Source organism: Mus caroli, unplaced genomic scaffold, assembly GCF_978045245.1.
Source record: "Mus caroli unplaced genomic scaffold, Mus_caroli_1 scaffold_3, whole genome shotgun sequence".
NCBI lineage: Eukaryota > Metazoa > Chordata > Mammalia > Rodentia > Muridae > Mus > Mus caroli.
Window position 1 is genome coordinate 28803177 of NW_028227258.1, and position 23495 is coordinate 28826671.

General features: G+C 48.1%; 1 protein-coding gene across 1 annotated transcript in view; it reads left to right on the forward strand.

The window, feature by feature from the left end:
- Hadh (hydroxyacyl-CoA dehydrogenase) overlaps positions 1 to 22524 on the forward strand; it is a 40521-nt gene extending 17997 nt beyond the window's left edge. Inside the window, exons 2-8 of the mRNA XM_021157598.2 lie at positions 3738 to 3866; positions 5598 to 5755; positions 8836 to 8962; positions 13409 to 13498; positions 15001 to 15073; positions 20307 to 20423; positions 21683 to 22524. Coding sequence (XP_021013257.1) covers positions 3738 to 3866; positions 5598 to 5755; positions 8836 to 8962; positions 13409 to 13498; positions 15001 to 15073; positions 20307 to 20423; positions 21683 to 21801 — 813 coding nt within the window. The 3' untranslated portion in view covers positions 21802 to 22524. The remainder of the gene's footprint in view (positions 1 to 3737; positions 3867 to 5597; positions 5756 to 8835; positions 8963 to 13408; positions 13499 to 15000; positions 15074 to 20306; positions 20424 to 21682) is intronic.
- Positions 22525 to 23495: the final 971 nt, after the last annotated feature.

Genomic DNA, 23495 nt, shown 5'->3' on the forward strand with positions numbered 1-23495 from the left:
TTGTTTCTTCTGGCAGGAAGGGGCCTAGAGAATCTGATCAGTTTCAGGAACTTCCTGAAGCTATTTGAGTTTACTTTCCTGCTTAAGGAGTTTCCTTCCTATAGAATAGAACATTTTCAATCTGGGAGAAAACTGTTACACAGTACTCATAAGTTTCAGTTTTTTCATGTATCAAATGAAACAGTAAGGTTCATTTCATAAGCACCTTTAAAATATATGGGAGCAGGAGTGGGTGGAAATTGATTTGTTATAAGTGCATCAGAGCATCATGGAAGAATTGATTTGTTATTATTCGGTTACTCAGTAGGACTTTTTAGTGATATTGTTACCAAGCCGGCAATTGTTTCCATTCTTGTTTTCTGCTTGAAAGAGAATATAAATTTAGTTTATATTTTTATCAATGCTACTTTATAACTGTTGTATATTAAAAGCTGATTATTTCTGCAGCTAGCCCAAGTGTCATGTATGCCTCCAACTGGACCAGTCCTGGAGCCAAGAAGTCTCCGAACTTAATCCTGGCTTCCGGCCTCACTGGGTGCTTGTGGTCCAGTGGCTCAGTCTCTTTGGTGTTGCTGCCCCTTTAATATTGCTGGACCTTTTGCATAATTGTGGCTGTTGCTTGCTTCGCCAGACTGCTTGGCTTAGTCAGAGGTAGTCTTGGGGGAATACAGCCTTGATCCTGGCACTAAGCAGGGTCTTAGTGCCTTCGGTTTCTTGTTACTCTTTTCTTCTTCTTTTTTTTTAAAGGGTTTATGTTTTTCTGTTGGTCGAGAGTAGGTATAGAACGTTACTTACATTGGCTTACACAAAAGAATACAACGCCGATAATTCCAGAAGAAGCACGTTGGGCACTCAGGAGGCCTCAGCTGCATAACTGTACTTAAACTTGTCTGACTGGGTCAGGCTTGTCTACAGTGAGAAGCATGCGACGTCTCTGGATTTCATTGGGGCAAGAGCTAGAATGCCTGCTCCAACATCCACCTGTGTGGTAATCTATTTAGATTGCTGTGCCAGCAGCAGGAATATGAACCCTGTGTGGAGTGGTGTGGAAGGAACACGGGCCCCATGACCCCATGGCTATTTTATGAAGCAAGTGATATGTACCAGGCTATGTGTCATTTGTGGGCCTGGCTTAGATGTTTAGAAAGATGCTTAAGACATGGTGTTGCCCTTAAGTAGTTGCTGGTTGGTGTCTCTCAGGCACATCTGTTGGAAGTGACTGTGTGGAGCCTGAACATAAAGAAGGTAATGGTCTCGGTATCAGCCATCTCCTGTGACTTATGGACAAAGTGGGAAAGCAGCCAGTGATTTACAGAATCACCCTGATGGGATCGTGCGTGTCATTCGTTTCAAGCTCCCGGAACATTGCCTGGAGAGTTAGCTTCCCTGCGATGGAGTGGCTGCATCTGGCCAGTTGTCGGCACGTAGGAACTGGGAAGGTGGTTTTCTAGAAATACCACCAGTGGTCTCACCCCTGAGACCTGCTTGCTCCTAGAAATGCTGGGCCATTCGGGGCTTGCTGGTAGACAGGAGGCTTCCTCGAGGCTGGTTCGCTTCTTTTGTGAATGAGAGTATAAACTCCCCGTGTAGGAGAGCTGTCAAGAGCATCGCTCTCCGTTGCTGTTACGTCAACTGTGGGACTGCCTGGTGTCGTGACTGTTTACGCCTTCTCAATTCTAAGAGCTGAAAAACCCAAGCACTTTTCTACTAGAGATGAAAAGGGGGGAAGTATGGGTTGGGACCCATGTGGGTAAGAGCCCAGGAGTCCTGTTTGGCCACCTTGAGGAACGGTCTAGAGCAGACGTCAGGAGAAACTATGTAAGAATCACTTGTTTCAAACACCATAGAGAGATGGCAGAGGGGCCAAGAGCAGAAGTCCTCAAGGCAGCACCTTGCTTGTCCCTGCGTTGCCGGTCATAAGCCTCTATTGGTGGCCCTCACTCCTGCCTGGCCCTACCAGGACCTTGAGATCTGTTCATTTCTGTTTCTCTACTAGCCCTTCCCCCACATGGTTCCGTAATTCTTTAGGAGGTCCCACGGACAGACATATGCATGGTGGCAGCTTACTACTGCTAAGGGATGAAGTAAAGAGGAAAGACTGCTGGAGTATGTCAGGTGCCAGGCAAGAGCTGGCAAGGGCCTTCCCTGTCCCTCACAGCCACATCGGACAGGTGTAGTTCCCTCGGCAGTGAGATGTGACAAGCCATGTAAAAAGTTGTCTCTAGGTGCTCCAGCTAGAGACTTGGCGTCCAGGCATTTTCCTGAGGAATAGCCACGCTATCATCCGGCGGATGGCCATGATATCATCTGATTCCGACATTGCACTGGCTCAGGAGAGCCTGCAGCAGTGGAAGCTGCATGGTCAGAGAATGACGAGAACTCACTCCAAACCCAAGTTCCAGAGGTCATCCCAGGGTCAGCTTCACAAGCAGCCTTCCTAAAGGCAGAGGACCTGGGTCTGCTGTGGTCACTCCCTTCTGTACTGTTTCCGAAGTTGCTCTGCCCAGTCACCTCGGCGTGTCGGCTCTTGGCCTTGGCTTGCTAGAGAAACACTGGCCTGGGTCCTCAAGTGTTCTGCTTTGGGAAACGGTTTGGCCCTACACTGACAGTGGGATCACTCACTGTGTGCTTCTGTCTCTTATCATCGGGATGACTTGGCCTTCTTGCTCCCATCACCCTGATCTGTCAGTTCTCCTGTATCAGCAGCTTTCCCATTCTTTGTTTCTCAGATCCTGGGATGCTGAAGCTGCCCACAGGCCGGGCAGGCTCGGACCTGTACCACTGCGTGGGAGAAGCCCTAGGTGTAGCTGTCATTTTAAGCCTGCATTTCAACACTTCAAACTTGATGCAGCATTGGGAACCTTGCTTTGGGATTTGAACCTGTTGGCTCTCACTGCTCGTCTGGTTCTGTCTCATTCTCTATGTGTTTTTTGCTTTGAGGTTTGGCTGCTTGGCTTCAAGAATCTCACATGATCACAGTGTTTTTCACCTTGTTACTTCTGCAGTTCTGCAGCTAGCCTGCCCCTCTCTCCACACCACCAGTGCCCACCTGTCCTAAAGCTGTGTCTCCAGGAAGTACTCAGGCTTCCTGGGGCCTCTTCTCAGGGCGGCTGTCACATCGTGTCTGCAGTAGATTTGGTGTGTCCTTCTACTCCTACCTTGAATTGAGTCACATTTGTGTGTAGGTGACTCAATAGTCGTTTTTTTTTTTTTCAACAAACTCCCTGTTCTATGGTCCTTGCTGGGGCTTTTGGCAGACTGGTGAAAGAGGACTTGACTTGACCCTGACAGTGTGTAAACCAGGCTGGTTGTTTATGGACTTGGGACACAGCTTCACTCAATATACCTGTGTCTCAGGGATGTCACCTACCCGGGGGGAATGGAGAAGGCAAGAAATGTGGAATCCCCTTTGCCTCCCAAAACTGGCTAGTTGTCATAGACTCTGCTCTCCTTTTAGTTGTATCCTTAAATAGCTCTTGGGGACAAGATCTTTATTGGCTTGGTGAGTAGAATTGTAAGCTTCACCTACTGCTTTAAGGGCCACAAGAAGAGACGTGTTATGGAGAATTTGTTGTGTGACTTAGGACCGTCTCAGGCAAGAAGCACGCGTCTGACATTGACTGATGCTTAGGTTCATAAGCTATTTTGAGAGGAATAGTAGTGGAAGCCATGTAGAATATGAAACTGATTCTTTTTCTTTTTTTCTTAAAACTTTTTTTTTTTTTTTTTTAATTTAGGTAGCTGCAGCAACTGGCCATACAGTAGTATTGGTGGACCAAACGGAAGACATCCTGTCAAAATCCAAGAAGGGAATTGAGGAGAGTCTAAAGAGGATGGCAAAGAAGAAGTTCACAGAAAACCCTAAGGTAAATTCTTATCTGAAGGCTCCACCTTTGTGTGTGTTTTTGTGTGTCTGTGTGTCTAATTGCCTGAGGGGGTCCCTGCAGGTGTCTAGCTTTTTTTTGGCAAATCTTTTTTTTTAATCTTTTTTTTTAACTTTTAATATTTTTTATTACATATTTTCCTCAATTACATTTCCAATGCTATCCCAAAAGTCCCCCATAGCGCCCCCCACTTCCCTACCCACCCATTCCCATTCTTTTGGCCCTGGCATTCCCCTATATTGGGGCATATAAAGTTTGCAAGTGACTCGGATCCCTGAGCAGAGATAAGAAAATCTGGTGCAGACTGGCTTTGTCAACCCGGATCAATGCCAGGTGGTCCAGTTGTCAGCATATTTAAAACACTGGACAATCTGTTGAAAGATTTCCAGGCGACAATCAGCCCAATACCAGATGCACCATAAAGCTTAAGTTGTGACTACATACAAACTCTTTCACAAAGTACATGTGACCACGAGGGTGGGATCTGTAAGCCAGAGTCCTAGAATCCAGTGTGGGCTCTGAAGACAGCATAGAGGTCAGCAGGCCATGAAGTACATGTGACATCTCCCCTAAGGGTGGGTCTAGGGAGGAAGAGTCTGGGATAATCATTTTGAAGAATTTAGGTTAGGTCTGCCTCTAGCAAAAGCTGGGTGAGGTCTGCTTCCACAGAGAGGGGTAAAGGTCGCCCGGCCATAACAACATCCACTCTCAGCTTTCTGGATGGAATGCAGGTATTTAATATTGTCTCCTTCACTGAGGAGCCACCCTGCCTGATTAGCATTCCTGTTCTCTTGGTGTGTTTCTCTGTGGTAAGGACCTCTGGCCTCCAATGGCCTTACAGTTTTTATGGTGGTTTGTATTACATATGCAACTTAAGATTTGCCATTTTAAAGCTAGAGAAAGTACCCAAGGAGCTAAAGGGATCTGCAACCCTATAGTTGGAACAACATGATGAACTAACCAGTACTCCGGAGCTCTTGTCTCTAGCTGCATATGTATCGAAAGATGGCCTAGTCGGCCATCAATGGAAAGAGAGGCCCATTGGACTTGCAAACTTTATATGCCCCAATATAGGGGAATGCCAGGGCCAAAAGAATGGGAATGGGTGGGTAGGGAAGTGGGGGGCGCTATGGGGGACTTTTGGGATAGCATTGGAAATGTAATTGAGGAAAATATGTAATAAAAAATATTAAAAGTTAAAAAAAAAAGATTAAAAAAAAAAGATTTGCCATTTTAACCACTTAGTGTTTTCTTGTGTATATTGTGTAACGGAGTTCTACCCTCCCTTACAATGTTTTTCTACACAGACACAGTGCATTTTGATCCTGCTTGCTCCTTTACACTCTCTTACCTCTGCTTTCAGCACTTTTAAATTCGGTGACACTGGTTTTATTTGTGCGTGTAATATTCTAATGCTGTTTCATGATTTTGACCAGAAACTGTATTCATTAACTCACTCTGGCTCCTCCCCCCAGTAAACAAATGTCCTTCACTGCTGCGTTTGTCCACGAGCTAACCTTTGCCTGGTGTCTAGAAGCACACGATGCTCTTGTCTCTCCACGGGGAGGCTGGGAGCTTTCCCGTCTCACTTTCCAGTGACTTCTGTTGGCTCTGGGTGTGTTGGTCTCTCGGTCCTCCCCCCTGACTCAGCAGGGCCTGTCCCCTTGCCTGCAGGGCTCAGTGAACACTCTCTTCTCCTTCTTGTCTGCCCAGGCTGGGGATGAGTTTGTGGAGAAGACCCTGAGCTGCCTTTCAACCAGCACCGACGCGGCATCTGTGGTGCACAGCACAGACCTGGTGGTGGAGGCCATTGTGGAGAACCTGAAGCTGAAGAACGAGCTGTTCCAGAGGCTGGACAAGTTCGCTGCAGAGTACATAGCTGAATTTTTTTGGTTGGCTTCTGAAAGCTCCTTCTCTGACTCTTGACAGAGTCCCTTGACAGACCCTTCCCGACAGTAGGCCTGCCTCTCTGCTACCTAACACCTCTGTCTTAGTTAGGGCTTCTACTGTTGTGAAGAGACACCACGGCAGTGATAACTCTTGTAGAGGAAATATTTACTTGGGGCTGGCTTACAGTTCAGAGGGTTGGTCCATTATCATCATGGCAGGAAGCCTGGTGGCCTGCAATCCTGTGGTGCTGCGCAGGTTCCTGAAAGTTCTATATCAGGATCTTCAGACGGCAGGAAGAGGGAGCCACTAGGCCTGGCTTGACCATTTGAAACCTCAAAGCCCCCGTCCTCCAAGTGAGCTTTGACACACCTTTTCCTCTAAGGCCACACCTCCAATAATCCACTCTCTCTGAGTGTATAGGGGCTATTCGCATTCAAACCTCTGCCATTCTGGATCCTGAGAGGGGCAGGAGCAAAAGGGACCTCAGGCTGCGGTAGGCACAATGAGAACAGACTCTCTGGAGGCAGCTTTCGTGAGACAGCTCATTTAATGTGGGGAACAAAGGCTACTTAAACCTTTGGAGAGTGAGTGGGTAGCTGCTTTTGGGGTGAGTCTACATCATGGGCCTGGGCCAGAACTCTAGAGATGCCTCTTTTACATAAGGAGGAATTCCAGGTGCCGGTGGGCGTGACCTTATAAGGCAAGAGGAAGTTCAACCTGGCTACTGGGCTGTGCGACCTCCACCAGGGGGCAAACTGTGAGGGCACAGGGCTATGTGCATGGGGACAAACAGGCAGGACAGAGAGGAAGAGATTCCCAGGCTTGGACTCACCTCAACCCCACTGTTGCTCTGGACCGGCTCACCACAGTTCCATGGCTCCCTGGACCCCCAAACCTCCGTAACCTCTTTGCAGAACTACTGGGTTTCATCCTGTGTTCCTTGTGCACATGAGGGAGGGGTATAGGTGCCCATGTCCAGTGTCACACACCTGTGTGTTTCCTGCAGTCATTGTGGGACACGGGGAAAGTCTTAAATAAATGCCTGCTAGGGGAGTTCAGAGCAGACCGGACAGAAGGCAAAGTGCCTTTGTGCCATTTTGAACACTTTTCTGTTTTCAGTTTTATTTGGGTTTAATTGGAACCCGCTTGAGGGCATTCAGTGAACACCAGGCTTCCTGGGAAGGACAGCAGGAAAGGCAGCCATAGCAGGGTCATGGAGGAGTTGCCAGGCTTGTAAGATTGTACGTAGGTAACACTGTAGGGTCACACTCTAGGACCGCCTCTTAGTGTTTGACTCTTAGCTTTTGGCAGTTATGACGACCGGCCAGTTCACCGCCGCGTGCTTATGCTCACGTGATGTGTCTATGGCCCATGGTCAACTTGGCCACACTTCCCTTCTTGGTTAGATTGGAATGGAGTAAAGTTACAAGCAAAAGTCATTTTTAGGGAAGCACCGGTGACCTGTGGCTGAAGGAAACACTTGCACATCAGCTTACGGGGCTGTAAACCCTCAGGTGTGTGTGTCCTGGTGACCTTCTTGTCCCCTGTACAGCACTCTGCTGGTCATGTGCATTTAGCGCTTCAGAAACAGGACAAAGAGGACACCTGGTATTGGGGTTTGTCTCTCAAGTCAGCACAGAGCCTGGGAAGGCCATCAAACCAAGGCCAGTCTACAAGGTGACTTCACTGTTCTCCTGAAGCAGTCTGACCTTGATGCGAGGTCACCTGGTGGCAGTGAGCATCCAACGCCCCCTGGTGTCAGTGGAGGGTAAGGAGGGGATGGGGGAGGGGCAGTCGGGAGGCCAGGCCAGCTCTACCTTACCTGCGGATGGCCCAAAGTTTCCAGCCTGTGACTGAAGGGTCTTGAGGTAGAAGATTTCAAAGACCTTCCCAGTTGCTACCTTAGATTTTTAAAAAGTCTGCCCTGAGGTTGGATCTGTTAGTGCCTGACCTTAAGCCTCGGAGACCTTCGTCCCTTACCTACCTTCCCACTTAGTCTACACACACCCACCAAAGACGGTCTTCTTCTGTAGTCCAAGGTGACAACCTCCAACCCACAATCCTTCTGCCTCAGCCACCCAGGTACTAGGTGTACATGTGTGTTTGGATACTCACAGACGTCTCTCTTTTCCAAATTACTGATTTCTTTTTGCCCCAGCTGGTTTCTTCCTGCCAGCCCCTGACTTTGGTCAGCAACCCTAGAGAGAATATGGTCAGTAGAGGCCACTGTCCTTGGGTAGTAGGGCCAGATCCAACTGTGCTAAAGGGCGTCCTACTGGTTTGTAGGTTATCCACAAGGTGGCGATGTAGGAACGGGATTTGCCTTGGTGCCTTTGGCAGCCTCACTTTATTTCTGGTCTTAGCAGATGAAGTTTTGGGAAGAGAATTGGATTTGGTCTCTGACAGTATGTGATTTGTAAGTTGATAAGTTAAGGTTCTATATGCATAAAATAAGACAAGTGCGTTTTCAGGATAGCCTGTAAAACAGAGGTCTGTGAACATGTGGGGTGTGTGTGTGTGTGTGTGTGTGTGTACACCCTTCTGTCCCAGGTTGTCTGAGACTAAACTTCCCTTCAGCCATGTTCAAAGCCTGTGTCTTCATTTCCATTCTTGTCTAATGACCAAGTTAAAGCTCTGTACTAGAGGGGGAACTGTCCCATGCTCCTGGGGGCGCAGCTGTGTTTCTCTGAGGATTGCTTACAGTTTCAAGTATCCGATTACTTCACTGTGCCACGTCTGGTAGTCTCCCCACTAACAGCTACCTCCTCTTTCCTTCGCATATCGTGAAATTAACTAATACGTGTAGATGAGATAACTTTAGTTTCTAAAAATTCAGGAGAGCCTGATGATGATGCTTTGGAAGCTGCTAATTTAAGATGTGGGGATTTAAATAGAAAACGCAGTCGCTTGGTTTCAGCCTTTCCTGTTGCTGCGCCTTCTGACTGACTTCCTCAGCGGGATGTGCGGTGGGGTGGGGAGTGGTGGTAGGTCTGCCTCGTGCACCGGGATGATACAACGCCGTGGTGCTGACCATGGGCTCCCGTGTTTCTTCTCTCCACAGACACACCATCTTTGCCAGCAACACGTCTTCTTTGCAGATCACAAACATAGCCAATGCCACCACCAGACAAGACCGATTTGCCGGCCTTCACTTTTTCAACCCCGTGCCTATGATGAAGCTTGTGGAGGTCAGTGGGCATCTATCTGGTCCTGATGTTGCGTGACACGTAACCGGAACCTGGAAGGTCGATACAAAAAAACAAAAAACAACAACAACAACAAAAAAAAGAATTCCCCTTTGTATATCAGTTGTCACAATTGTCCTCTTCAGGAAAGGAAGAAAAGGCATCTCATATCTTGGAAGGCTCCTCTACTTTGTTTTGTTTTGTTTTGCTTTGTTTTTTTATGTGCCTGTGCCAGGGCCAATGGCAGTGCTGACAGGGACATCAGACTGGAAGGAACACGAGGTCACTGACATGATGAGAGAGACAGGGGAGAGCCATACACCTTCATGCCGTCTTGCTGAGGTCAGCTTGCTCCATGCTGGAGATGCGCAGGTCTTCTCTGACATGGGGTTCTAGCTCGCCTGTCACTTTTGGTGGGAATTCTGGTCCCATGCAGCAGCCCTTCACTACTGTCTCAGTGAGGCACAGTTCCATGCTGTGATCAGAGCTATTAAAAGCAGCTTCCTGTAGTCTTGAGCCTCTTGACCTCAAAGGCGAGTGGTAGAGAGTAGGGGCCAGGCAGGGCTTGCCAGCCTTCCTGTTTGGATTGCTTCTGCTCACTTGCTGGGAAGTTCAGTGGAGGGAGATGGAGTCAGAATAGACAGTTGACACCTAACATGTGGCAGCTTGCCTTTTATAGGGGTTAATTAGAGGGTCTCTGGGAGCGACTGCCATTAAAGCAGCATTTGGTCTGAGGTTGGGGAGTTATTGCCGTGCGAAGTGTGGGGGATGCTGCACTGTGGAGCCAGGCAAACCTCCAGACACTGGCTGGGGCCGCCCTCGGGCTTGTTGATGGCTGGCCTCTCTGCCTTCTGTCTCCCGCACTGCTGATGCCCACCATAAGTGTGTTTTATCAGTTCTGGCCACTCCGTATCCACTTTTTTTCTCAAGTGGCAGGTCCAGTCTTTCTGCAGCGGGAATTTTCCTGTCCTGTGACCTTGTTCCTCTGGTCTTCTAGGCTGCTGCTGAAGAAGTAGGAAATGGGCTGGAGAGATGGCTCAGTGGTTAGGAGCATGGGCTGCTCTTCCAAAGGACCTGGGTTCAATTCCCATCACACACATGACAGTTGACTGTAACTCTAGTCCCAAGGGATACCACAGTGTCTTTGGCCTGTTGGGCCAGGCATGCGGGCAGGCAAAACAGCTATCTACCTAAACTGGATATTTATAAAGGGGGTGAGCAGTGGGAAGAAAGAGTCGTGGGAGGTAGAAGATGCAGTCTGCCCTTACGTAGAGGTGTTTATTCAGCTCTCAGTGATCCGTCGGTCGTAGTTACTGGGTGACGCGTGTCTGCGTTCTGCACATTCTGTAGTGCTACTGAGACGAGCCAGAGTTCTTTTTCCTTCGTCTTCTTGAGAAATGTAGTGTATTGGTTAACAGGTAATGCTTAGCAAACGTTATCATTTTCTAGAAAATATTCTAGGAAAGTGTTCGATACTATTGAGTATTTATAGCTTTTAATTAATTTTTATTAGTTCTCTGAGAATTTCATAGGATGTGTTTTGATCATATTTCACTTCCCCCACCTTAAGACACCCCCCCCCGACCCCCGCTCCTGACAACCCCTTCCAGGCCCAGCCCCTTTCCTCTCCTCCCGATGGATGTTGTAGCCTCCTTTTAGTAAATGAGATCCATCAAGTGCATGGACTCTTTGGTGTGTGGCTTCCTGCTGGAGCATGATTGACTTATGGGGGTTGGAGTGGGGGGTACTGCACCTCAACTAGGGGTAGGACTTCCTGCCCAGCTCTGCCCTCCAGGACCCAGGCTGGCAAAAAAAAAAAGAAAGAAAGAAAGAAAGCAAGCAAGCATTCCTCTCCAAGGAACCCACTCTGAGGCGCCTTGAGGGGCCCGAGAGCTGGGGCATCTGGGTGGGAGGGAGCAGGTGGCATGGTGAGACTGGTACTCAACTAGGAATCCAGGTGACTGTGGCTTAGGCACAGCACCCCTCATCTGCAGCAGAGGCAGGTCCCATGCAGAGAACCTTAAGAGCAGCCTCCCCCCATCCTCCCCAAGACCTCTCCACACACGCTCACACGGACACATACTGCACGAACTTCCATTAACAGACAGGAAGCAGAGCTGGGGTTTCCTGGGCTCCTTCTCCTACTAGGCGCCATGCTCGGCACGCTACCCCTAGTCTGTCTTTACTCAGCCCCCTGATGTGGACAGAGTGGTTTTAATGTCACTTCAGTCTCATGAAACATGTCCAGTGTCCCATGCCAATAAGGGCTGTGAGCGGTCCAGCTGGGATTTGCCTCTATGACATCTGGACCACTGAAATGCCCGCAAGACTTCCCTCGCCCTGCCCAGCAACGCGCACTTGAATTCTAACCCTGTGTCTTAGTCAGGGTTTCTATTCCTGCACAAACATCATGACCAAGAAGCAAGTTGGGGAGGAAAGGGTTTATTCGGCTTACACTTCCATACTGCTGTTCATCACCAAAGGAAGTCAGGACTGGAACTCAAGCAGGTCAGAAAGCAGGAGCTGATGCAGAGGCCATGGAGGGATGTTCTTTTACTGGCTTACCTCCCCTGGCTTGCTCAGCCTACTCTCTTATAGAACCCAAGACTACCAGCCCAGAGATGGTCCCACCCACAGGGGCCTTTCCCCCTTGATCACTAATTGAGAAAATGCCTTACAGTTGGATCTCATGGAGGCATTTCCTCAACTGAAGCTCCTTTCTCTGTGATAACTCAGCTGTGTCAAGTTGACACAAAAATAGCCAGTACAATTGACCCCTTGTCAACTTGACACACAAACACATCACTAGTAAGCCTCAACCCTTACATTCTTATTCATCTCCAAGATCTAAATAACTTTAAAAGTCCCACAGTCTTTACATATTCTTAAAATTTGAATCTCTTTAAAATATCCATCTCTTTTAAAATCCAAAGTCTTTTTACAATTAAAAGTCTCTTAACTGTGGGCTCCACTAAAACAGTTTCTTCCTTCAAGAGGGAAAATATCAGGGCACAGTCACAATCAAAGCAAAAATCAATCTCCAACCGTCCAACGTCTGGGATCCAACTCACGATCTTCTGGGCTCCTCCAAGGGCTTGGGTCACTTCTCCAGCCATGCCCTTTGTAGCACACACATCGTCCTCTGGGCTCCAGATGCCTGTACTCCACTGCTGCTGCTGCTCTTGGTGGTCATCTCATGGTACTGGCATCTCCAAAACACTGCGTGACCCCTTCAGTCCTGGGCCTTCAATTACAACTGGGGCTGCACCTTCACCAATGGCCTTCCATGGCCTCTCACAGTGCAGAGCCTGAGCTGCTGTGTGACCCCTTCATGCCTTCAAAACCAGTACCACCTGGGTGACCCTTACACATTACCAAGTCCCACTGCAGAAGGAGTACAACCTTGCCTATCTCTGGAACACAGCCTCTTTGTGCTTTCAGAAAACACTTCCCAGAAGATGTCACCTCAACGATGCTGGTCTCTTCTTAATCACCGCTAATTTCTTAGCTCCAGCTAACCAGCATCAATAGTCCCAGTAATGCAAAGTTTTTGCTTTAGTAGTTCTGGTATCTTGTTAATCACAGCTGATTCTTCAGCCCCAGCTAACCAGAACTACAAAATCTTCACAATAAAAACAGCAATGGCCCTGAAAAGAGTCTTTAATTTTCCCTCTGAAATTTCACAAACCAGACCTCCACCTTCTGCACTGTTCTCAACATTATCTTCCAAGCTCCTACACAACATCTGACAGAGGTCTTAACAACGAATGGATCTTCAAGCCCAAAGTTCCAAAGTCCTTCCACAGTCCTCCCCAAAACATGGTCAGGTTGTCACAGGAATACCCCACTTCTGGTACCAATTTGTCTTAGTCAGGGTTTCTATTCCTGCACAAACATCATGACCAAGAAGCAAGTTGGGGAGGAAAGGGTTTATTCGGCTTACACTTCCATACTGCTGTTCATCACCAAAGGAAGTCAGGACTGGAACTCAAGCAGGTCAGAAAGCAGGAGCTGATGCAGAGGCCATGGAGGGATGTTCTTTTACTGGCTTACCTCCCCTGGCTTGCTCAGCCTACTCTCTTATAGAACCCAAGACTACCAGCCCAGAGATGGTCCCACCCACAGGGGCCTTTCCCCCTTGATCACTAATTGAGAAAATGCCTTACAGTTGGATCTCATGGAGGCATTTCCTCAACTGAAGCTCCTTTCTCTGTGATAACTCAGCTGTGTCAAGTTGACACAAAAATAGCCAGTACACCCTGGGTTTGTGCATTCTGCGGACTCCAGTGTCTCATGGTCTGGCTTGAGACACCTACTGTGCTAAAACCAAAGGCTTTGTTTGTTTGTTTGTTTTTTGTTTTGTTTTGGTGTAGAGCCTTTGATTCAGTTTCCTTGCACCATTCTGCTTCTCTGTTCCCTCCAGCCATGATCCTTTCTTTGCATTTTCAGGTTATCAAAACACCAATGACCAGCCAGAAGACATTTGAGTCTCTGGTGGACTTTTGTAAAACCCTAGGAAAGCATCCTGTCTCCTGCAAGGTAAAGTGTGGGGGTAATGTTTGGGTCTGGTTTCTGTTTCTATAGTAAAATAACCGAGGCAGGTAACTATGAAGGTGGGGCGGGTGAAGTGTACCTTGGCTTCGAGGGCGTGTTGCCAGCCAGCATCAGGTGAGCTCTGGTGAAAAGTGCGCTCTAATAAACACATCAACCAGTGGTGCTACTGTGTACTTCCAAGTAACAACTACACAGGGTTGGGTGTGTGTCCTGCTGCAAACAGCTGGAGACACTATAGACTCCCCTTGCTGCATCTGGAACATGTAACATGCTGAATATTAGGATGGCTGTGACTTGAGCTTTTTCCTGGGCTGCTGGTACAGATGGATGCCTTCTCTGTCCCTAAGAGGAACATTTTGTTACACAGTATATAGCTATATCCACTGTCTGTTACAGAAGAATTTCTGATCCTTGATCTTCGTGGCTGCATATATTATTTGGAAATCCCTCCTCAAAGCTTGAGTAACTCACTCAGAGGCTCCCAGAAGGCCTCACTCGGGATATCACACTCTCTTGGCCCTAAAGTTACTGCCTGCTGCCCTGATGAATGTGCGGGTCCAGGAGAACCCCAACTTTGTGAACTTCCATGTTACCCCCACCCCAGGCACTGCCTTCTTACACTGCTGTGCTTTGTAATACAATCACTATTTTCTATCTTAATAGAGAAGCAGTAGGAGAACACGCCCACTGGTGTGACTAAACTAAAATAGTCAGGTGATTTAAAAGAACAAGACAAAACTAGGTGTTGTTTTGTTGTTGTTGTTGTTGTTGTTTTGTTTTGTTTTGTTTTGAAGAAGACTCCCTTCCTGACGAGTGTCCCGAGCCCCTGAGTCAGTTCTCTTTAGCTACTGGGCCCTCTACTGCCTGATGGCTTGTTCAGAGAACAAAACTACCCTTTGGTTTTTGCTTTGTTTTGCTGGTTTTGGAGATTCAGTATAATACTGAAGTCAAACTTCAGAATACTTTAGAAAGCAAACGGGTGACATCAACCGCAACGGTGAGACGTCATGGCCAAAATAGTCGACGATGACCTATTTGTCAAACTCCGGACAGTGCAGTGCTCGTGAGCACAGAAAGGCTGTGAGGTCAGGCTAACTAGCTGGGCATCTCTGCCCTGTGGAGACAGTGGCAGGCCCTGTCTTAGGTGTGCTGAAGTGAAGGGCCATTTGGACCCTGCTGCCACGGTGGCCAGTTTGTGTGTCGTGCGGTTGGGTTAGCTCAGAGGTATACAGAGATGTCCCAGGGGAGCCTGGCAGTGCCACTCCTTGGTGGAGTGCGTAAGACTGGAGTGACTCCTGACAGGGAAGAGGAGGGCAGGAGAGGGAAGATGCCTTACAAGACAGAGTAAAGAGACTTCAGAACACATTTCAGAGATGGGGATGATAGAAGCGGGGCCGCGGAATCCAGGGTAAGAAGGAGAGGTTCACACCGAACAAAAGGTGGAGCTCAATGAAGCCACTCATTTGTCTTTCTCTGCCCTGCAACAGGACACACCTGGATTCATCGTGAACCGTCTCTTAGTGCCATACCTCATTGAAGCCGTCAGGCTACACGAGCGAGGTACCTGTCCCAGACCAGGCGAAGGCCTGCAGCTCTTGGGCTGTGCAAAGGAGGTGTGGGCTGTGCAGAGCCTGGGAAGGGGGTTCTGCCTTCTAGCTCTGAAGGACTAAACTCAGCTTTGCCCTGGCTTTAGGAATTTTGTCACTGGGTTCCCAGGGTCCCAGACCTCCCTGCGAGCCTCTGACACAGTCCAGCAGCAACTTCATCGATGGTGCAGATCTCCACCCCTGCACTTCTGCCATTAGTTAAAAGTTTACTGTGTGGAAGGTGGATGGGGAGGTGACTTGGCTGTTGAGATGTGCACAGCTCTTCCATAGGGCCCAGGATTGCTTCCCAGCGTTCATGTTGGGCAGCTCTCAGCTTATGCACACACATACAAGATGCATGTTACACACACACACACACACACACACACACACTACTAATAGTAAGTGTTTCCTGCTTTGGAAATAGATAGTAATGGAAAAGTGACCAGGAGATGGGAAATGAATGGCAGGGATAATACATGGTAAAGCCGTGGTCCGGATCGAAAAAAAATCAGGAAACATTGGTTTATACCTCATGATCTGACATGTGCTCCTTCTCCTAAAAAATTATTTGTGTGTGTGTGTGCTCATGTGTACGTATGTGTAGTGTGTGTGTGTTTATGTGCTTGTGTGTATGTGTGTGTGCATATGTGTATATGTGTGTTGTGTGTGTGCGCGCACGTGTGTGTGTGCGTGCTTGTGCATGCGTGTGTGTGTGTGTGTGTGTGTGTGATACACACCTGCATATCATGTCATGGCACATGTGTGCAGATGAGAAGACAGCTTTGTGGGGTTTGTTCTCGCCCATCTTTGTGCAGATTCTGAGGGTCAAACCCCAGTCTCCCGGCTTGCATGGTACGTGCTTTTACCTGCTGAGCCATCTGCCTGGCCCTACACTGTCCCCTTCGAAGGTTGATAGAGAATGACTTTGCCAGATATAGAATCAGAACCCTTGGGACATGGTCCCTGTGATGTGAGGATGGATGCACACTCTCCCTGCCTGACTCTCCCTTTTTCTGAGGGGGAGAGTGTGACATCTACACTGCAGGCAAACAAGCTACAGGGACCCGGTAAATGCAATCGCTGCTGTCGGTGTGAGTGACTTCGTTACAAATACTCTCGAGTAACATTTTCCAAACAGGGCATTTACACCAACTCTCCCCAGCAGATGAAAGCACGTTTGCCTCCTCAAAACCGGCTTTAAATATTAAACTGGCCTCCCTGCTTTATGGAAGCCGTCACCTACTTTTACTCCAAGATCAAACCAACACTTCTGTGTTTATCTTCAACAAATGTGCCCGATCACACCTCAGAGAAAGTCTGTGGCATTTTGGCCTATCTTGAAGACCATTTGGCTTCCCTCCCTCTCTCCCTTAAGTGTAAGGTTTCAGAATGTAGCGCCTCTTCATGGTGGTTTCCCTCTGAAACACCCTGTCCTGTGACACCACTCCCGAGTGCCAAGTATCTGGTGCTAAGTTGAAGACCATTTTTTTCCTGTCCGTTGTCCCTCGGTGTTACCAGCCACCTTCTGTGCTGCCTCAGGAAAGGCAGGACCTGGCCCCAGGGGATGTTCTCAGTTTGCTCTTGCTGTTTCTCTGGGTGGCCTGTGGCCTTTCTCCGTTGTACATTTTTGGATCCTGTGTCAGAACATCGGTCTGTCCTAGAGTTGCTGAGTGTCATGTGGGTGTGTTTGCAGATCTTACCCTGTGGTCTGGACTCCAGTGTAATGTCCTCTTATAACGTCCCTTTGTCACTGGGTATTCAGTTGGCCAACTCTGAGGCGTGCTGAGACACATGCCCACTTTTTGGGTTCTGCGTTTTCATTGAAGCCTTTAGATGCCCCCTCTGTTGGTTGCTACCTGTCACCTTTGATCCCTCGCTGTCAACGGTGTTCCTCTTCTCTCCCAGCCCCACCTCCTCCTACCAGGCCACCATACTGAGGCTCGGTCACACAGCTTTCTACATGCTTTCACTACATGCTTTCTCAGGTCTGTCTCCTACACCATGCTTGCCAAGAAAGCGGAGGAGACCCTGCTCCCTCTTTCTGTCCGTGTTCCCGGCTGGTGCCCTGGCTTTGTTCCCTAGCTCCTTTAGGGAGAATTTTTCTGTCCTGTGCGTGTGTGTGTGTGTGTGTGTGTGTGTCCCTGCACTTTGGTAAATGCTGTTTTGGTGGTAGAGCCATCTGATGGTAGAAGGATGTCTGGGAGACTGAGCAGCTGCCAGATATCATGAGTGCCCACTACACCTCTCGCACCCTGTGTAGAAAGTCTGACCTCTGACAGTCTCCGGCAGTAGGCTTTCACTGTGCTTTTCACAGTGGTGTGCTGTCCCTGGCATCATTGTTTGATAGGTACGGTGACGGTGACGTCCCAGCTCTGAGGGCAGAGTAGCGTAGGCTTGGGAAGCTGTTGGCCCTGTCATGAGCTTGCTCAGCTCTGAAAGGTCAGCGAGGGCGTGTGGTCAGCTACTACAGGGCGGCTGTGCTGTAGTAGCCTGGGATGTCATGAACTCACCTTCTCGTCACTGTAGGGTGTCCTAGGCACGCATACAAAGTGCCCATCCCTACTTACCCTGGCTGAAGATAAATAAAACACTCTTCTGTAACTTGTGTACAAGCCCTGGCTGGGAGCTCTTCTACCTCACCCTGAGATTCTGCCATTGCCTCCATGTACATCATTCCATCTTTCCCACAGAGCCCCAATGCTGTCCCTGAGGTCTAAACTGGGCATAATCTGCCATTGCTCTCTCCGATAGCTCGCCCGAGGGCCGTTTGCCGCCCTCCCCTATGGCACGCCACATCTGACTTCCCAGCTGTCGTCTGTCCTGGGGCATGGTCAGAGTCCTCATCTTCATGTCCCCAACAGCTCACTCCAGACAAAGTGGGAATTCAGCCACCTGTCAGGAAGGAGGGTCTGTCTGGCAGGGCTCCGCTCCTTGCTGGTTGGTCCTTAGAGCTGGAGCTTGTGCTGGTAATGTTGAGACTGGCCGGCAGGTGGTGCCAGAGATTTAGAGACGGACTCAACTGTGGCCGCAGGTCCCTGGTCTTGGGCTCTAGCCCCAGGCCTCCAGCCATCCAGGTTTGGAGGTTTTGTTTTTTGTTTGTTTGTTTGTTTGTTTTGAGGACGCTTCGCCTCATTGTCCTGAGTAAAGTTCAGGGCCACATACTCAGGGGAGGTAAAGAGAGTGAAGCGGAGCTCTGTGTGGCTTTTTTGTTTGTTTTTTAAATGGAAGGGCCACCAGGTTCTCAGACAAGTACTGGGCATTGCAGGAATTTAGATTTAAAGCATGCTATGTGTAACTCCCTCTTGGCCAACATTTTGTATCTGTTGCTTTTCTGTCTTTTTCTCTTTGCCTATTTACTCTGATTTGCTTACGTTTTTTTTTTTTTTTTTTTTTTTTTTTTTTAATTGTGCTGACTTTGTATAAGAGTACTGATTTAAAAAAAATTGTGCTGTTCAATAATTTTGGAAATAGTAATAATTTTCAAGTGAGGGTCTGAATTGGGAATTATAGTCTTGCGTTTGGCTCTGACTATGGGTTTGATTAAATGGCTTTAGGTTAGGTTAGAAGCTGTTAGATTTCTGTTCCCGGGCCGTGTGCATTCTTTTGAGGGGACACTGCCTGTTTAAATGAGCTGTCAATGTGGCTCTGACAGCTGTGGAGACACAGCGATGATGGGTGTCCTGGCTCCCAGGCCTAGCCGCTTCTGTTTCATGCGCTGTAGTGTGGGATTGGGAGGTGGAGCGTGGGGGAGAGGTTCTGATTGGAGCCATGTGAAAGAAACCTGGAATAAGGACCAGGCTAAGGCTTGAAGGTGTAGGAGGGCTACTGTTCCAGGCCCAGGCCACGGCTTGCAGGAAGCAGACCTGGGCAGGAGCCTGTAAGGGGGTTACATCTGGCATCTGGAGGCCGCTTTAGCATCGCGCGTCTCCGCATCCTGAACAATGTGTGTGCGAGCTGTGGAGTCTGTACTGCGCATTACTCTCTCATGTCCTCTGCGCATGTGCTGTAGTGTCTGTCTCCAGTGCCCTTCCAGCTTCCTTTGAGAGTCCCTGCACTCTTCAAAACCCGGGCCTCAGGGACGGAGGGCTGAGCTGGTGAAGTCTGAGCGCTTCTGTCATCTTTGCCTGCACATTGTGAGCTGGTTTGGATGCTGCAGTGCTTGCCCCCAACCCCACCCCATTACGTCACCAGTAGCTTGAACGCTTTGCCCATGTCTCATTGCAAGTGTCTAGTGCCCGGTACATAATAGATCTAATACCTCAGTGGCGGAGCACTTGCTTAGCATGCGCGTGACCCTGGGTTTGATGCCCCACCCTGCCGGGGGCTCAGGAGGGAGAATGGGGTGTTCGAGACCACCGGGTCATGTTCATTTGTGTGACTATTTTTTACGTCCTACTACCTTAAATTCAAAGTGTGATTTTTTTTAGAGGCTTCTAATTCCAATTTCTTAAAGATTTATTTATTTATAGTGTCTCTTAGAATGACAGGAAGGAGCTGGGCATTGTAGATGAATGCTTGTGAAACTGTTCTCAGTAATGCGCAGCAAGTGGAGCACGGCGGCTCTGTCTGTCCTTAAGCGGGTGCCTTGACTGTGAATACAGCCCCAGTACAATGTTCCTTTGTAAAACAAGAAATTAAAAAAACAAAACAAAACATATGCAACACATAAACAGAAACCTAAGCATGTATGAGTTTTTATGTGTGCATGTATATGTGTTTGCACATGTGTGCATATGTGCTTATGTTTGTATGTGTGTGTGCATATGTGTACATGTGTGAGTGTATATGTATATATTTATATGTGTATATGTTTGTACGTGTGTACATGTATGTGGGGGGGAGTGTATAGTTATGAAGCCCATTTATAAAAGAACACTCTCTAGTATTAAATGACATTTTTGTGAAGGACTCTAGACTTGGCAAATCTGAAGCTGTGAGGGAGGCAGTGCTCCCAGGGCCAGGATGCTCACTCCAGGAACTGCGCAGCAGAGTTTAGAAGGTTCCTCATTCATTGCAGTTGATTTGAAAAGCTTAGGACCAGTGTAGTGTGTGATCTGGGACAGAAATCTTACCCACAGCAGCAACATGAGCTTTTAGACATTTTCTGATGTGTGTGTTATACAACCTTGGAGGTTCTAGAGGTGACTTGGGGATGGGGAGAGATGGAGAAGGGTGGTGGAGACTCGGGGCCCTTGTCTCTGCAGGCGATGCGTCTAAGGAAGACATCGATACAGCGATGAAGCTGGGAGCTGGGTATCCCATGGGTCCGTTTGAACTTCTTGACTATGTTGGACTGGATACTACAAAGTTCATCTTGGACGGTAGGTTTTAAACCTCTTCTTTGTTTTCCCCACTGGGTGGAATTGGTCTCTTAGAACTATAAATTGTAATGTCAGTTAAGAAATAATTACAATGAACCTTAGAGACTTGTCAAAGTCCTGCCTTACCTAGTCCATTTCGTGTTACTGTGACCAAATGCTTGAGGTAGGATACTTTATAAAGGAAACAAATGAGTTGTGTGTCTCTTGGTTCTGATAGCTAGAGATGCTCCAAATGACAAGATGATGTCCCTGGCTTTGTCCCACTGTGGCACAGAGACTAAGAAGCAAAACAGCTGAATACAGAAGGGTCTTAGGTGTGGGTATAGGATGACCCTGGTTTGTAACTGTCTAACCTCTCTAAAGTAATCTAGTCCCCAGACTTGACCCACCTCTGAGAAAATTCTAAGCCCACTTGTGTGGGAAGAGCCCTGTGAGTACCTTTCCAGGCCCCAACACTTGAAGGATCCGCTATACGTGGAATCAAGATTTCAACACATCAGCCTTCGGAGAACAAAGCAAGTCCAGCCATAACAGCAGGCTAGAGATTCACACTAATGGATGGCCTAGAAGGAGCAAGATGGCCTGTTGTTGTTCAGCAGGGCATCTGTTTTGAACCTTTCATTTGGATCCAACTATAGCTCTATAGGGTCCTATGCACCCTTCAGTTTCCCCTCCAATAGGTGTATCTTGAATAACCACAGTGCAAAACGAAAGTCAGGATATTGACAGTGGTACACTGTGTCACACCGTCGTGAGCCAATGTGTGTTACCTCCATTGAAAGCAAGCTATTCAGAGATGGTTTTTTAAGCATAGTGGGTTTTGGAGACAGCACAAGAATAATTATTAAGCTGGAATTCTGAAGTCAAATGTATTATACTGCTCTAGCATTTCACCAGAAACCTTTAAATATTGGGGGAGGAAAACGGTTGTTTTAGTTGACTTAGAAAATTTAAAATTATATGAGGCTGCAAAATACCTACTGGAACAACCTAGGATTTAGCTTGGATCTGGAACACTATCTTTCCAGTTTCTGTTTGTGCTCTTGGGCCTTTGCCTTGGTTTGCAGGGAGTCCTGGGTGGCAGGGAGCCCTCCAGTGGAGCTAGGCTTTTAGCAGCAAGCCTGCTATAGAGTCAATGTTGGCTGTACCCGTGCAGCCTGCCTAGTGTCTCTGCCATGTTGGCCTGCATGGATTCTGTGCCCCAGGCGTGCCCTGAGAAGGTCAGAACCTAAGTGAACCTGTGCCCTTTCTCTCAACAGGGTGGCATGAAATGGAGCCAGAGAACCCCTTATTTCAGCCCAGTCCTTCCATGAATAATCTGGTGGCCCAGAAGAAGCTGGGCAAGAAGACCGGAGAAGGATTTTACAAATACAAGTGACACTTCCCCCAGCAACACCTCCAGCCAGCCAACGGGACAAGGATGAGCAAGCCCTGGGCGGTGGTTCCGAGGCTTGCCAGGGGCGGCTCAGTGGGCCCTCCCTTGCAGTCTCTCTGAAGTAATCTTTTGACTAGTTGCAGTCATGGGGTTCTTCCACTGAAATGGAATTCTCTAGTTTAGTCTGTTCTCTGTGACTTTTTCTGAAAAGCATTACACACTTGGTGCCTTGGAGCAACATCTTTTTTTTTTTTTTTTTTTCTGAACCTTGCCACTTTTTGTAAAAAGCGTTGCTTAGACTCATTCCCTCAGGTCTTCTGAAAATGGGTATTCTATGTTTATCGGTGTTGAACCCCAGGGGCCTACAGATGCACCCAAGGGCAGCAGCCAGTAGCACGTGAGGTCTTGCCTGCCTGGGAACACTTGCAGCCTGCAGCCTCGAGCCTTAGCCTACATTCTGGGCCTGACAGTAAATGTTCTGTCTTTCTTTACCCCACATCAGGACTCCTGGAGTGGTGAGCAAATACCTGTGAGCTTGGTTTTTTTGGGGAAAGGCCTATCTTTGAGGCCATTCAGATCTTAACCATCACTGTCCGCCCTTCTTGTTTCTTCCGGTGAAATCTGTGCTACCAAGTGCCTATGAATTGACTCTACTAAAATGAAATCTTTTAATTTGTAAACATTGGAATGGGAATAAATAAACTTATATAACTTAAAAGCATAAAATCCTTAAGTAATTATAAACATGGGCCTGTCTTCTCTGACCTCTGGCTGGTACTGAAGTGATAGCACAGGAGGGAGAGAAAGGTGGGGGGCGTGTGTGTGTGACCGATCTGTGTCTGGCCCTTCCACGTTTCTTACCAGTAAAATAGTCATAAGGGCACAAAGAGCGGTTTTTAAGAACATCTGTTTCTTCTTTGCCAACAAAGTCAAACAACGTAACATAAGATTCTTTTAATCATTGGGTTGACAGAGTGTCTTCCATGATAGAATGTGGAATTGGAAAGACATCTGAAAGCCCTGACGTCCAGTGACTTCATTAGCAGAGAGCTTAAGGGATGCGTCCAAGGTCATCAGATACTCAGTAACAGGTTCCGGATTAGATCTAGATTTTTGACGGTATAGACAAAAGAATGACTCTGAACGTGCAGCTCTCAACTCTCAGGTAGCTCTTCCCCGGAACAGGTAATTGTAGGTCATAGTTTCATCCTGACGTTCTTGTTTTTCTCTTTCCTCTTTTGTGTGTGCTGAGAGAACTTACACATTCTCAATGCTCTGAGTGGATGACAGAGTGAGAGAGTGCACGCTGAGATGCATTTCTGCCTAGCAGCACACGAGAACCTGGCTGTCCTTGCATAGTGCCTGGTCCCGGGAGGGAAGCCTCTCAGGGAGTCTGCCTCGCTGTTTCTAGGTCACCTGTGGCCTCACAGCTCTGCTTGTTCTCAGGCTAGCTCGTTACCGTTGCTGTGACCTCTGGCCCACAGGCTTCAGTTTGTCACCCTCTAACCAGAGTCTACAGAGGATGTGGGCACTCATCCTGAAAATGGCCCAGCTCTTTCTTAGCCAGTAAGTTTCAGGAAAGAGAAAATGCTCAATAGTGCAACTGTTGGCTCCCAGGGTGGGGAGGAGCAGAGGGCTGTTTCTGGATGGTGCTTTTAAATGCACTTGGATCCTTCAACTCCTTTGCCATTGTATAC